The sequence below is a fragment of the Bactrocera dorsalis genome, chromosome 6 (assembly GCF_023373825.1).
Source record: "Bactrocera dorsalis isolate Fly_Bdor chromosome 6, ASM2337382v1, whole genome shotgun sequence".
NCBI lineage: Eukaryota > Metazoa > Arthropoda > Insecta > Diptera > Tephritidae > Bactrocera > Bactrocera dorsalis.
Genome location: NC_064308.1, coordinates 9471804 through 9487374, shown reverse-complemented (window position 1 = coordinate 9487374; position 15571 = coordinate 9471804). Strand labels below are relative to the sequence as shown.

At 39.6% G+C, this 15571-nt stretch overlaps 1 protein-coding gene across 27 annotated transcripts in view; it reads left to right on the top strand.

Annotated features, from left to right (window-relative positions):
• LOC105227111 (ADP-ribosylation factor-like protein 4A) overlaps positions 1 to 15571 on the top strand; it is a 566667-nt gene that overhangs the window by 119766 nt on the left and 431330 nt on the right. For 17 of the 27 annotated variants that reach the window (XR_007423153.1, XR_007423151.1, XR_007423141.1 and 14 more), the window contains 2 exons: positions 4513 to 4672; positions 4728 to 4847. The exons of 4 other annotated variants lie outside the window; for them this stretch is intronic. Coding sequence is in view for 5 of the 23 variants with exons in the window: in XM_049459663.1 (XP_049315620.1) it covers positions 4616 to 4678; positions 4728 to 4847 (183 nt within the window). In the remaining 18 variants the exon portion in view is untranslated. Of the gene's footprint in view, positions 1 to 4512; positions 4679 to 4727; positions 4848 to 15571 lie in introns of those variants that run through there. 6 more of the 27 variants (XM_049459663.1, XM_049459662.1, XM_049459664.1 and 3 more) reach the window with 2 other exon arrangements.

Below are 15571 nucleotides of genomic sequence, written 5' to 3'. Positions count from 1 at the left end.
ATCCAGGCCTCTGCACCATATAGCAGGACGGGAATAACGAGTCACTTATAGAGTTTGGTTTTTGTTCGTCGAGAGAGGACTTTACTTCTCAATAGGCTACTCAGTCCAAAGTAGCACCTGTTGGCATCAGTTCAATAGCACCTGCGTTGGATTTCCGGGCTGACATATTTGGTGGTGTTTATACTGGTTCCATGATGAACGAAATTATCTACGACTTCGAAGACGTCGGTGTATAGTCGCGAGTGCGATGACTGTTTGTGTGATAACAGGAGATATTTCGTCTTGCCCTTGGCTGCTCTCATCCTAGCGGGGGCCGCTCTAAGCGCTTATAGAAGGCATCTTTGGTTACATCGTCCTTCTCTACAATCGGGGCGTGGGTGCAAATCAGCGATATTTTGAAGAACTTCTCTTTGCTGATTATTGTAGCTAGACGTTCATCCACCGGAGTGAATGATAGTACTCGGGGACGGAGTCTCTCTCCCACCACGAATTCCACACCAAACGTGCGCTCCTTTATATGGCCACTGTAGTAAATGCGTCAAGGACCTACTCGCCTCAGTCCTTATCCCGTCCATCGTATTTCTTGGACGGCGGTGATGTCATCCTTCACTCTAACGAGGACGTCAACCAGCGGGGCAGCGGCACCTTCCCAATTAAGGGACCGGACATTCCAGGTGCATGCCTTCAAATCATAGTCCTTAATTCGTTTGCATGGTCGTCATCAAAAGGGGGTCACTCATCAGAGGCTTGTTGTTTCCTGTCATTGGAGGTGTTTTTTTACGTGGCGGGTCCCAAACCCAGCGCACAACCCTAAGTAGGGTATATTTCGCCTTCTCACTTTAGCTCGCCTTCAAACGGACGTTCTTAGGCTACCCAGAGGATACTTGGTCAAAGACCGGAAGTTGTTGCCATATGTAAAAGAATCGTTTTTGGCCACTCCCAAGTGAATGGCGATCAGAGAACTTTGCTCACTAGCGTGAACTTCCACACATTACTATCCTCCTCATGTGGACGCATGTTTATTTGTTCGAAAACGTAGACAAATATATGCATTACATATACAGGGTGGCGCAAAAGTAATCCTGCTATCAGAAGATGCTATAAATTTTGCAATTGACCTCTAATGTCAGTTATGTTTTGACATATGTGTAGTAAGCACATACGTAAATAAACAATGGTAAGCTACACTGCTCCAGAACGTGGGTTATTAGTGACTATTTGACCAAAAATCGGTCGGTGACTTTGTCACAACGTGAATTTCGTCGCAGATTTCTTGGCTGTCCGACGCCTACTGACGCTTATGAGTAATGAGGCCCATTTCCATTTTAGCGGGTACGTAAATAAGCAAATTTTATGCTTCTGGGGCACTGAAAATCCGCGTGTAACACACGAACAGCCATTACACCCGCTCAAAGTCACTGTATGGTGTGCTGTTTTCGCTGGAGGAGTCATCGGACCTTTTTTCTTCGAAGACGTGGCGGGCCAAATGGTTACTGTGAGTGGTGAGCGCTACAGAGCAATGATCAACGAGTTATTTTTGCCGCAACTTGATGAATTGGGATTGGAAGCCATGTGGCTCCAACAGGACGGTGCAACGGCACACACTGCACGTGCCACAACCGATATGCTGAAGGATGTATTTCCCGGGCGCCTAATCTCCCGTTTTGGCGATTTGCACTAGCCAGCAAGATCGCCTAATTTGACCGCTCCAGACTTCTTTTTGTGGGGCTTTTTGAAGTCGCGGGTTTATGTCAACAAGCCTCAGACTCTTGCAGCTCTTGCAGACAATATCCGTCAAGAATGTGAGGATCTATTGCCGGAAGTTCTGGCCAAAGTGAAGGAAAATGCCATAAAAAGGGCTCAAATGACAATCAATTGTGACGGCGGCCGTTTACATGATATCATATTCTCGACTTGATGTAAAAAACGTTAAAAGACCAAATAAAAATAGTCCACAAGTAGGTTCAAAGTTTTTCATTAAAAAAAAAATTACAGCCAAAAAACCATGGAAGGTTATTTTTGCGCCACCTTGTACATACTATTGTGATCAAATTGGAAGTTTTTTAATTTATACTTAGCGTGTTCTTCGAATCGGTAAGCGTTTTTTCGGAAAGTTGGTACTACTGTTAGTGAGATCTGTGCTAAATTTCAGGTCGAAATATTCATTTGTATTTGAGATACGCGTCGTTTTGTGAGGCTCTAAAAGGGAATTCTTCGATTTTTACTATGTCTGAATTTATTGAACTAAGAAGTGCGTAATGCACCATCTCACACTGCATTGGTTACTCGTGATAATTTCGCCACATTTTCAACTAATATCGTGTATTGATAGAAATCGTATATACTGTTGTAATACAATATTATAAATTAATTTTCTATTAATAAGCAAAATGGGCCATTCCATCAATTGGCGACATGGTTTTGTACCCGTGGTTCTCCTTTTTTGACCAAACTTTTGAATATCATAATATAGACCAAAAGAAGTATATCTGTTAACTTTTTAGTGGTCAAAGTTGCTCTCTTGTTTTTTGGCGCGCAATTCAAACAAAAAAATTACTATTTCTTTAATTTTTTAACGACCTCAAAATTGAGTGAAAAAAATTTTGAAGTTAAAAAATTTTATGTAAAAAAATCGCAGCTTTCTGATAAAAATATTTTAAAAATCCAAAAAAAAATTGTTTTTCCCGTTTTTTTGTGCTTTTCCACCAACTTTTTTCAAAATTGACTTTTCCATTCGATTTCTCGTTGAATTCTAAAGGGTGATTTTTTAAGAGCTTGATAACTTTTTTTAAAAAAAAAACGCATAAAATTTGCAAAATCTCATCGGTTCTTTATTTGAAACGTTAGATTGGTTCATGACATTTACTTTTTGAAGATAATTTCATTTAAATGTTGACCGCGGCTGCGTCTTAGGTGGTCCATTCGGAAAGTCCAATTTTGGGCAACTTTTTCGAGCATTTCGGCCGGAATAGCCCGAATTTCTTCGGAAATGTTGTCTTCCAAAGCTGGAATAGTTGCTGGCTTATTTCTGTAGACTTTAGACTTGACGTAGCCCCACAAAAAATAGTCTAAAGGCGTTAAATCGCATGATCTTGGTGGCCAACTTACGGGTCCATTTCTTGAGATGAATTGTTGTCCGAAGTTTTCCCTCAAAATGGCCATAGAATCGCGAGCTGTGTGGCATGTAGCGCCATCTTGTTGAAACCACATGTCAACCAAGTTCAGTTCTTCCATTTTTGGCAACAAAAAGTTTGTTAGCATCGAACGATAGCGATCGCCATTCACCGTAACGTTGCGTCCAACAGCATCTTTGAAAAAATACGGTCCAATGATTCCACCAGCGTACAAACCACACCAAACAGTGCATTTTTCGGGATGCATGGGCAGTTCTTGAACGGCTTCTGGTTGCTCTTCACCCCAAATGCGGCAATTTTGCTTATTTACGTAGCCATTCAACCAGAAATGAGCCTCATCGCTGAACAAAATTTGTCGCGCGAAACACATTTCGAACCGAACACTGATTTTGGTAATAAAATTCAATGATTTGCAAGCGTTGCTCGTTAGTAAGTCTATTCATGATGAAATGTCAAAGCATACTGAGCATCTTTCTCTTTGACACCATGTCTGAAATCCCACGTGATCTGTCAAATACTAATGCATGAAAATCCTAACCTCAAAAAAATCACCCGTTACATAAGAATCAGTGTTCAAAAATATGGGACTCTGATCCCATGAACAGCAAAAAAAATGCAAAGTTGTCGCCATACGGCGCATATTTTTATGAATGAAGACACTGCTTTCAATTCAAGTCTATGTTAAGAATACAATTTACATATTTACCTCCTTCACACAAACCTTCTAAGCCAAAAGGCCAAAAATGAAAGGAATTATGCAATAGGTTTATATGTACATATATACTTTTTGCACTTTTTGCAAACTTTGTAAGGCCAAAATAAGCAAAAATTTCGCATATTATCAACTCCACATTTGAGCAAAAAATAAAATTCCTCCAAATGTTCTTCACAAAAAACTATCACGCATATGTGACATGACATTTTTATTTTCTGTTTAACTTCTTCCATTTTTCTTGTTTCGTCGCCGATCCTCTGTATGTAAACAGTCGTTTTTTTTTAATTTCTGCAAAATAGCAGCGAATGTATTAGAAAATGGTGAATTCCCTGGTCAAAGTTTTTCGGCTCTGTTATATATTGTATATATCATACAAAATTCAATTTGCATCTTCTCTATGTATTTATGTTCTATGGTCAAACTATGTCTAAAATATATGCGATCTTTCTATTATAGAAGTTTTCAGCTATAAAATTTAAATCCTTTAAAATCAATTAATACATTTGTTATACCAGAATATTATTGCAATACTGCAAAGTTTTTGTACAACATAAATTAAGGTTTGCGTATATGCTTTCTTTCAGAGTAATTTTCCTTTTTTTATATCCTAGAAATCAATATATTATTGAATGAAAATTTGTATGGCTATATGTTTGTTTTTAGGTATAAAATGGAACCTTGGAATATAATAAATTTGTTTCCTGCTCAAATTGAATGAAACAATAATATACACGGAAGCCACATTTACATACCGTGTATATTTGAAATGGGGGGAGCTATGGGGAAAAACGGGGTCAACTTTTTGGATGCTCTACCTTCACAGGTAACGGTAAGCTTTTAAATTGAAATCTGTTTCGTGCTGAACTCTGACATTTCAGGGTACATTACACATTGTTATGCTTGGTCTTGATTCAGCTGGGAAAACGACGGCTCTGTATAGATTGAAATTCGATCAATATTTAAATACAGTACCTACAATTGGATTTAATTGCGAAAAGGTAAATTATGATATTTTATTTTACAAAATGGGTCATTACTTTGCTGTTATAAACGTTTCAGTAATTTTCTAAAATAATAAATTCGATTTTGGCATTTCTACAGTTTTTTTTGTAGGGGTTAATTGAAACCATCCGTGCTACTAGCGAAATTGTTATCTAATTCCCACACATCACCAGCATAATTTGTGATATATAGCTTTGCTTTGATTCTTTAGTAGATTTTGCGTTGTATATTGTTAAGTAAAAGTAGGTTTGGGACCCGCCACGTAGAAAAACACCCCCAGTGAAAAATAGCAACCAGCTTCGGATGAGAGACCCCTTTTGATGACGACCATGGCAAAAGAAATAAGGACTACGAATCGTGGACATGCACTTGGAATGTCCGGTCCCTAAATTGGGAAGGTGCCGTTGCCCAACTGGTTGAAGTCCTCGTTAGAGTGAAGGCTGACTTCACCGCCGTCCCAGAAAAAGGAGCGCAAGTTTGGTGTGGGATTCGTGGGGAGAGAGACTCCGCCTAAGAGAGCTGCCCCCGCCAGGATGTCAAAATCGTGCTTGGCGACTTTAACGCCAGGGTGGGTAAAGAAGATATCTTTGGCACTACGGTCGGTAAATTCAGCCTGCACGATGAAATATCCCCAAAGGGGTTGAGGCTGATCGAATTCGCGGGGCCCCGAAATTTGGTTATCTGTAGTACTAGATTCTAGCAGAAGAAAATACATCAAGCTATCTGGCTGTCTCCGGATCGAAAAGCCACCAACCAAATCGATCATGTTGTGATAGACGGAAGACACGTCTCCAGTGTTCTAGACGTGCGTACGCTCTGAGGTCATAACATTGACTCGGACTCGGACACTGTCTTGTTGCAGCCAAGATTCGCAGCAAAAAACGCACATAAACAAGCACAAGGAAGGTTCGACGTCAACAAGTTGCAATCACAACAGACGGTAGAACGATTTTCTACTTGACTTGCACTCCTGCTCTCTGAGAGAACTTGTCAAGAACTCGGTATAAGGGAACTGTGGGACGGCATTTCACACTCCTTACGTACAGTTGCAACCGAAATTATTGGTTTTCGGAAAATGCAAAAGAACAGATGGTACGACGAAGGATGCCGTGACGCAGCGGAGAGAAAACAGGCTGCCTACCTCGCAACGTTACGTACGACCACAACACGTGCGGGATGGGATAGATACCGTGAGTTGAAAAGGGAAGCGAGACGCATTTGCAGAAAGAAAAAGAAAGAGCCCGAAATGCGTGAGTATGAAGAGCTTGATTAGCGGGCCGACAAGGGTAATGCTCGAAAATTCTACAAAAAATGCGGCGGCTTACAGAAGGTTTCAAGACCGGAGCATACTCCTGTAGAACCTCCAAAGGTGATATAGTCACTGATGCCCAGAGCATACTTAAATTATGGAGGGAGCACTTCTCCAGCCTGCTGAATGGCAGTGAACGTACAACGCCAGGAGAAGGCGAACCCGATTCCCCAATCGATGACGATGGAGCAGACGTTCCATTGCCTGACCGATTGATATTGATATCATCGGCCTCAACACCCGCGCCGTTAGTTCTGCTTTCTCCAGACTGGACAAGGAAGCAAGGCAAATGGGTCTGGCAGTGAACGAGGGCAAGACGAAATGTCTCCAGTCATCAAACAAACAGTCATCGCACTCGCGACTTGGCTCTCACGTCACTGTTGACAGTCATAACTTTGAAGTCGTAGATAATTTCGTCTATCTTGGAACCAGCGTAAACACCACCAACAATGTCAGCTTGGAAATCCAACGCAGGATAACTCTTGCCAACAGGTGCTACTTTGGACTAAGTAGGCAATTGAGAAGCAAAGTCCTCTCTCAGCGAACAAAAACCAAACTCTATAAGACACTCATAATTCCCGTCTTGCTATATGGTGCAGAGGCCTGGACGATGATAACAACTGATGAGTCGACGTTGCGAGTTTTCGAGAGAAAAGTTCTGCGAAAGATTTATGGTCCTTTGCGCGTTGGCCACGACGAATATCGCATTCGATGGAACGGTGAACTGTATGAGATATATGACGACATTGACATGGTTCAGCGAATTAAAAGACAGCGGCTACGTTGGCTAGGTCATGTCTGAATGGACGAAAACACTCCAGCTCTGAAAGTATTCGACGCAGTACCCGCCGGGGGAAGCACTCCGTTGGAAGGACCTGGCTTCGCTTGGAATATCCAATTGGCGCCACCTTGCGAAAAGAAGAAACGACTGGCGCGCTGTTGTTAACTCGGCTATAATCGCGTAAGCGGTGTCGGTTGTTGTTAATAGTTAATAGTAGGGGGATTCTTTTGCTCTTGCAAGATTGCAGATTGCTAAAATCCTATACCCAAATATACAAGGGCACGAGAGCACCCATTGCAGAATCTAGTGGTATATGAACGGCTGATTCGATCAATTTATTGTAAATGACTATTGTGCATGGCCATTGTGAATTGGCGCACTTTCTGCGTTCATTCTTAACATAAAAAACTGTAACAAATCTATATAATTTAAATAAAAATTATAAAATCTATTTAAAATTTACCTTCCTCAACAATTTAACGTCAAAAAATGTATTTAAGTAAAATGACAGCTAGCATAGGGTTGCAATTATTATTTTACGTGTCATTGCACAAAAGTAAACGTGGCGTTTGGTCTGACATATTTTACAGCCCTTGCAAATATTTTGTGTTGTGTCGTTGCATTAGGTGGAAAAATCCGCAATTCGTGCACCGTGCAAGGGTTTTTCAAGAGCAAGAGAATACCCCTAGTGTACTAAAGTTTTAAATTCTCATAAAATATTTCAATAAAATTCAAAATTCGTAATTTAAAATGTGAGGTACCCGGTCCTCTGGTGCTAATTAAAATTTTAATGTGTTCTGAAATAATAGGTTGTCAAAAAAGTCTTGCAGTATTTTCGCTAGTTGGCGCTGAAAGTGCGTAGATCTAGTTTTATTCGTCGCATCGGGTCATGCTATACCTTTTTGGAAAGCTCATTTCACGCGCTAACACGTGTTTGATTGATTGTCGTTTCTTTTAAGTCGTTCGTGAGTTATAGCGTCGCAAACATGGAGCAAAATAAAGAGAAAATACGGCATATTTTACTGTACTACTACGATAAAGGCAAAAATGCATCTCAAGCCGCCAATAAAATTTGTGCAGTTTATGGACCCGATACAGTTTCCATTTCCACCGCAAAACGATGGTTTCAACCTTTTCGTTCTGGTGTAGAGGTGGTCGAAGATGCGCAACGCTCCGGAAGGCCTGTCGTCGAAAATTGCGATAAAATCGCTGAATTGGTCGAAAGCGACCGGCATAGTAGCAGCCGTAGCATCGGTCAAGAGCTGGGCATGAGTCATCAAACCGATGCATGGGTGCCACACGAATTGACGCAAAAAAACAGCTTTGACCGTATCGACGCATGCGAATCGCTTCTAAATCGCAACAAAATCGACCCGTTTTTGAGGCGTATGGTGACTGGCGATGAAAAGTGGGTCACTTACGATAACGTAAGGCGAAACGGTCGTGGTCGAAAAGCGGTGAAGCGGCCCAAATGGTGGCCAAGCCTGGATTGACGGCCAGGAAGGTTCTTCTGTGTGTTTGGTGGGATTGGCAGGGAATAATCCACTATGAGCTGCTCCCCTATGATCAAACGCTCAATTCTGACCTGTACTGCCAACAACTGGACCGCTTGAACGCAGCACTCATGCAGAAGAGGCCATCTTTGATCAACGGAGGCCGAATTGTCTTCCATCAGGACAACGCCAGGCCACCCACATCTTTAGTGACGCGCCAGAAGCTCCGGGAGCTCGGATTGGAGTTTCTTTTGCATCCACCGTATAGTCCGGATCTCGCACCAAGTGATTAGCACCTGTTTCTGTCCATGGCGAACGCGCTTGGTAGTCTGAAGTTGGCCACAAGAGAGTCCTGTGAAAATTGGCTCTCCGAGTTTTTTGCCAATAAGGAAGCGAGCTTCTATCAGAGGGGCATTATGAAGTTGGCATCTCGTTGGGAACGAATCATCGAACAAAACGGCGCATATTTGACTTGAATCGCATTATTGTAACCAATTTTATGAACAATTGAAAATTCAATAAAAATACCGCAAGACTTTTTTGACAACCATTATACTTCTTGTTCAGCTGAACTCAGTTTATTTAGACAGTGCTATAAACAATTTAAATTTATTTGAAAAGGAGGATTAATTTATGTTGTATGTTTCTATACGCATATGTATGTTCTTACTTCTTATTATTTACATATTATTACTTACTAAATACCTTAATTTTAATACTATGACTGAATAACATAGGTTTGTATTTTTATTTAATTTAAACTCTGCCTGAATAAAATAAGTTTTTGATTTAGATTTTTTGTTTCTAAATAAAATATTCAAGGGTGTCGTGGAATCTTATAGGCTAGACAGTGAACAACGCAGAATCGTGGGTCGTGTCAGCTGGCACGACCTATCTTATGGGCGCGCAATGTAACTGAACAGTGAAAAACGCTACTCCCTTCTCTCTGACGTGACGATGACGTGAGAATCAGAATTTAAACCCATAAAAAAGTATTAGGTGTCATGGATTCAGATATTATAGGTTTGATGTTCGAAACAGATTTTGTATCGGTTTTGCTATCAGAAACAAAGCAAGGAGATAGTCGCTGACAGACTATAAAGTTATTTTATTCTTACTAATTAATTTATTTTAATTGCTATAGGTAAAAACATTAGAATAATATACGAAATGCCTAAATTGTTAAGTTTTTGGAAAAAAATCCGGATATTTAAAAAAGATGTACAAAACGTAATTTAGCACCTAAATGCGTCTTTATTCATTCGATAAATTTTATCTCTTAAAATCTTCCTTTAAATCGAAACTCATTAAAAACTTGAATGAAATTGATTCCAAATGTATTCATTTGCAAGTTTTATCACATTAGTAAACAGATGTTTCTAATATTGATTTTGCTGTTTCTAATTCAGATTCTGTGACACCATTAAAAATCTGAATCGGTTTGCAATTCCGACAGTTAAGATTCCACAGCCTTGGATTCCACAACACCCCTGTCTGTAGACGCAGGTCTAAGGCCCTTGGAAACCCATTTCCGGATAGGGATCACATCGACTCACTAGCTCCCAGCAGAATACTGGAATTTATCGATTTGTTGGGGCTTGGTGAGTCCTTGTGAGCTAGGAGAGGGCACAATAGACCCAAGGTCGCAGTGCATACCTCAAGTAAATCTATCTAACACCCCTGATTGTTTTGCTAGGGCTGTGCTTCGGCTTCCGTCAAAGTGATAGCGGTAGCAATAGCAAAATGGAATGCTACGGGAGTAGCGTAGCTTTTCAAACGCTGAATTTGGGCTCAACGAGCATTTTTTTCTAAGCATTATTGTTTCAAAACAATACTGCAGGGGAAGGCAATAAAGACTATGGCAATAAAGGCAATGGAAATCAAGTCAAGGCAATGAGTGCAACCAAACATTTTCCATAATCCTCTATTATATTTTTGCGTAATGTTATTATTAACTATTTACGTTCTTTTCATATTTAAGTTGAGGATATGTTATTTTTTAAAATTTACAAGAGTAAGAACCATTATTATATTCTTAAAATCAGGGCAGTTTTAGTAGACTTAATTGTTATGATTGTATATATTAGGCTTGAAATATTAAAAGTTACGTTGAATATTTGTGTTTGTGAGGTAGCTGAATCAACTTATATAGACGGGAGAAGATTAGACTCCCAACTCCTATGACAGTTAACTAAGCTGAAGTGCCGAAGATCGTTATGTGCTCTAAAATCGCTAGTTCTCAACAAAAAGCGGCGCGTCTGTTTTTGGATTAAATCATGTTTGGCAATAAGTAACAGTGGGATATACCATATAATCAATAGACATCGTCTGACCGGATAGCTACATATGGCTTGACATTCTAGCTCTGTGCAAAGCAGGTGCCGTGCATGTTCATAATTCAACAAAAACAACGAATTGTTGGTTCTGAGGAGTATTTGAGTGCTCTTTAATCGTAATAAAACCGAATTTTCGCGTCGGTGTATAACAAAAGAAATATGGCTCCATCATTTCACACTGAAGCCCAATCGATAGTCAGCATAGTGGACTGCACAGGATGAACCAGTCCTCAAGCGTGGAAAGACCAAAAGGCGGCCGGTGAGGTTATGGCATGAGTCTTTTGTGGTGCACGTGGAATAATATTAATCGACTTATTACTGAGCCATTGCACTGCGTATTTAGTTGCAGTTCTATTTTTCCATTCCCAATATTTAGCAATTGTATAAATTTTAAGGAAGGATCAGTTTGAAATTGTACGCATATACTTTATCGTTTCCGTTTAAATGTTAAATGTGGCGTTTGGCTTGTTATGAATGTATTTGCGTCCTTCGCACATAATCTAGCTAATTAGCCGCAATGCTTTGACGACGAAAATATCAATGCTATTTTTTGTGGTGATATTAAAAATATCGAACTGATTCGTCCTAAAAACAGCTGCCTGGTTCAGGAATAAAAATCAGTATAATCCATACATATGCATGCATTCAAAAATTAGTGTGCTCCTTCATTAGCTATGTGTTGTTATTTTGTGTTTATTCCGTTTATTTCAAGTAATGCAAGTTTCAAATGATTCTTACATGAATTTTAAACACATGCTTCTGATTTAAAATATAATTTTCGTATTTATGAATTGTATTGACTTTTAACATAAAGAGATAAAAAGTATCCCTTGCCGTAACCTGGCTCCAGGCAACCTCCCCACCAATTTTTTAGCCAAAACGGGTCAGCCGTTCTTGAGTTACATGGTTTGTCCGGAAAGTAACAGAGCTGAGAGACGGTTTGAAAAAAATTTATTGCACCAATCGTTACAATTCTTTAAAAACTTTCAAAAATAGGCTCCTTCTGCTTCGATGCAGGACTGAGAGTCGATTTGAAAAATATTTATAGAACCAATCTTTACAATTATTTAAAAACTTTCAAAATGGGCTCCTTCTGCGTCGATGCAGCGCTGCCAGCGTGATTTACAAGCATTGAAGGCATTGGATCTCCTCTGTCGTCTCAAAATGCCTTTTCAGGCAAGGAAACAAAAAAGGCCGGGGGCCACATTTGGGCTGTAGGGCGGCTGTGGAAGCGTTGGAACACCGGCCTTGGTTAGGTAGCAACGTGGTGTAACTTTCTACCAGCTGCGATGCCTTGCCGGTTCCAATTGACCCTTCGTTTGAAACTCTTGAAGACTTCCACGTAAAACTTGGCGTTGACGGTTTATTCAGGGGGAACAAATTCATGGACAATGAGATCGTTTTCACTTTGGATTTGCTTACTCATCAGCGACCTCTTCCCGGCCCTCCAAAAAGGCCTGGTGCCACTGAAACACCATTTCTTGCTAAAGCAACATCTGGGTAAGTCTGCTTGATCATATCAAATGTCCCTGGAAAATGTTTGTCCGGACTCTCCAGGTGCTCGGAGACCACTGACCAGCCACTCTTTCGTCAGCTAGGAATGTCCTCTACCGAATCCAGTCGGTGCGTGCACGCTCCGAAGTACTGTCGCGGCGGAAGAAAATGAGTCCTATTACTTTCCGGACAGGCCCTGTATAAATAGTGTAACTAATACGACATCCTTTTATTTTTTCTCCGATAAGAAACACGTCCGATTGCTGCTAAATTCAAAGTGGTATAGGGAGAACCGCAGTCTCCGACACGCTATTTATAGGAACGCTCTCGACGTCCCGGTCGGCCGGTACCGCCGCAAACGTTACGTCCCGCAATGTTTAAATCTCTAATATCTTCGAAAATATTAATTTAAATTATATGTTGTAAAGGACCATGTAGATCTACTATATTAGATCAACAATGTATTTATGGTATTTAATTGGATAAGTATAAATGCTGTATTGGTTAAAATGGTCATTATTTGTCGTAAACAGTAAAAGACAAAAACTTTTATTGTGGGATATTCATAAGAGATAGACATATACCATCGCGGACTTTTCTGTAAACCTCTTCAATGTGTTCAACACTTAGTATGTACATTATTTTAATAAATCTCGTAATGTTCAGCCTGCGTTTGCAAAAGCGGAAAAAATGTAATTCTTTACGACATCACATTAGAAACCTCAAATATAACAGTATTTCTCCACTCTTTAATGGATGGTTATTATGCATATAAACCTTTCTCTTCAAACACTCTATTTATTAAAAAGAAGCACATCAAAATCCGTTGCGTAGTTTTAAAGATTTAAGCATACGTAATGATATAGGGACAGAGAAAGCGATTTTTTTTTTATATTATGTAATGATGCATGCAGTGGGGAGCACAAATGAGCACACGTTTGCGCTTCGTGTATTTACAAGGTGCGTTCCGAAGTGAACAGGACTTTAGCGTCCCTGGTGGCGCCATCTATATGCCGACTAGTGTGTTAGAATCTGCTATCTTTATCAATTGTCTAGTGAGAGTTTCATGACATTACGTACATTGATTGGAAGTGAGGTTATTGCGCTTTAAGTGTCAGTACGTTTGTGTTATTAGTGCGAAAATGAGCTTTGAACAAAGAACCAATATTAAACGAAACGTTTAAATTGATGAAAGAAGTGTATGTCGATGATTGCCTATCCCGTAGTAGAGTGCACGAATGGTTTCAACGTTTTCAAAGAGGTCTTGATGACATAAATGACGATCAACATGTGGGCCAATCAAAATCCATGATCACCAGAAATTCCATCGAAACTGTGCCTGAATTCATCGAAAGTCAGTCGAAATTATCATTGAAATTCATGGAAATGGAATTGAACATCTCCAAAATATCGATTTATAGCATTTTGATCGAACGAAAAGGTGTGTGCACGGTTTGTTTTGTTGCACGAAAATGCGCCGTCTCTACGATCGACGCTTGTGACCGATTATTTAACCAATCACATTTTAACCATTAACCACTGCCCGTATTCACCTGATATCGCACCGTGCGACTTCTTCCTTTTCGGAAAAATGCATTTTGCCAAGAAAGGAAGCGTTATGCAGACGTAGAGGCCATTCAAAAGGCTTGCACCGGCATACTGGCTGCTATACTTGCCAATGAGCTAAAACACTCGTTCGACATGCTATTGGACCGTGTAAAAAGCTGTATTGAAGCAGAAGGAGACTATTTTGAATAAAAAAAAATTGATTTTGCCGAAAAAAGCTATTTGTTTTGTTTTGTTTTTTAAGTCCTGTTTACTTTGGAACGCACCTTGTATCACCGTATGTCTCCGTAACAATATATTTAGTAAAGAAAATTTAAAAATAATTTTTATCAATTTAGTTCATGTTCAATTATATTCAAAATGGCCGTATTGTTTGACAGCCGACTGAAAACGATTAAATTTTGATTCGACTGACCAGAGTACAAGCTTTCAGTCATCTGCCACCCACATTCGATGCTCTGTGGCGAATATTAACCGTGCCTTAACATTACGAGTATTTACGAACAATGCAGTTTGTTTGCTTTTTACCGCTGCGATATAACCAATGACGCGGAGAGCTTATTTGTCATTCTATTTACTAACAAGCTTATTTATTTACAATGAATGCGTATTTTGGTGTCAAGTGGTTTTCAAGTGAAATAGTTCGCCTTTTCTGAACTCTTGGTTTTTTTAAGGCCTTTAGATATTATTCGTGCGGAAGACCTGCTCTTTTGAAGACTATAATACTCCCATCAATGAGTGGTGACAGCTTCTTCATTATCTTGAGAAGCTATGAAGTTAATGTAATAGTTATTACTAGGCGCACTGAAGCACAATGCAGTAACGCTTCGTTAACGTTGTCTTAATTTACGTTGTGAAAATATTAGTGACCTCTGCACGCGATTTACGTTGTCAATTTGATTTACGTCGCCTGTATGAAATATGAATTTGCGGAATCCCTTGCTTACATATATTTTGAATTTTGTCAATATATTTCATGAACTCGTTCAGTTGATTTTTATAAGTGTTGCTGATAACACGCATAAAAGAGTGAAAATTAGTTCAAAACGTGAATTTAAAAGTGTTCGTGCAGTTCAATTAAAAGAGAAACGAAATGTTATTTCTATTAAAAAGAAAATGGAAGTCATTCACCGCCATGATAAGGGCGAAAAGGCTTTTAATATAGCTAGCGTTATGGGTTTGCCTTCAACAACCGTAAGAACAATCATAAAAAGTAAACAAAAGATTATCACAAGTGCATTCACTGCTGCAGATCGTTGTTTGGAATCCACTACTAAAATAAGACCCGTTTTGAAAAGATGAAGAGGGCACTGACTCTTTGGATAAGTGATTTGGGGGAAAAAAATATTCCGGTAACTACTTTAGTTATTAAAAGGAAGGCAATTAGTTTATTCAATGATGTAAAGTTAACAACTACAGATTGTGAAGATTTTTGTTTCAACGCGAGCGATGGGTGGCTGCAAAACTTTAAAAAAAGATCCCAACTTTATAATATAAAATTCCATGGAGAATCTGCAAGCGCAGACAACGAAGCAGCTAAAAATTTTGTGAAAAATCTAAAGCAAATCATTGATGAAGGAGGATACTCACCTCAGCAAATTTTTAATGTGGACGAGACGGGACTTTTTTGGAAACAAATGCCAAAAAGGACATTTACATCAAAAGAGGAAAGAGCGGCCGCCGGGCCAAAAGTTTCCAAAGACAGACTTACACTTATTCTTGGAGGAAATGCTGCAGCTGA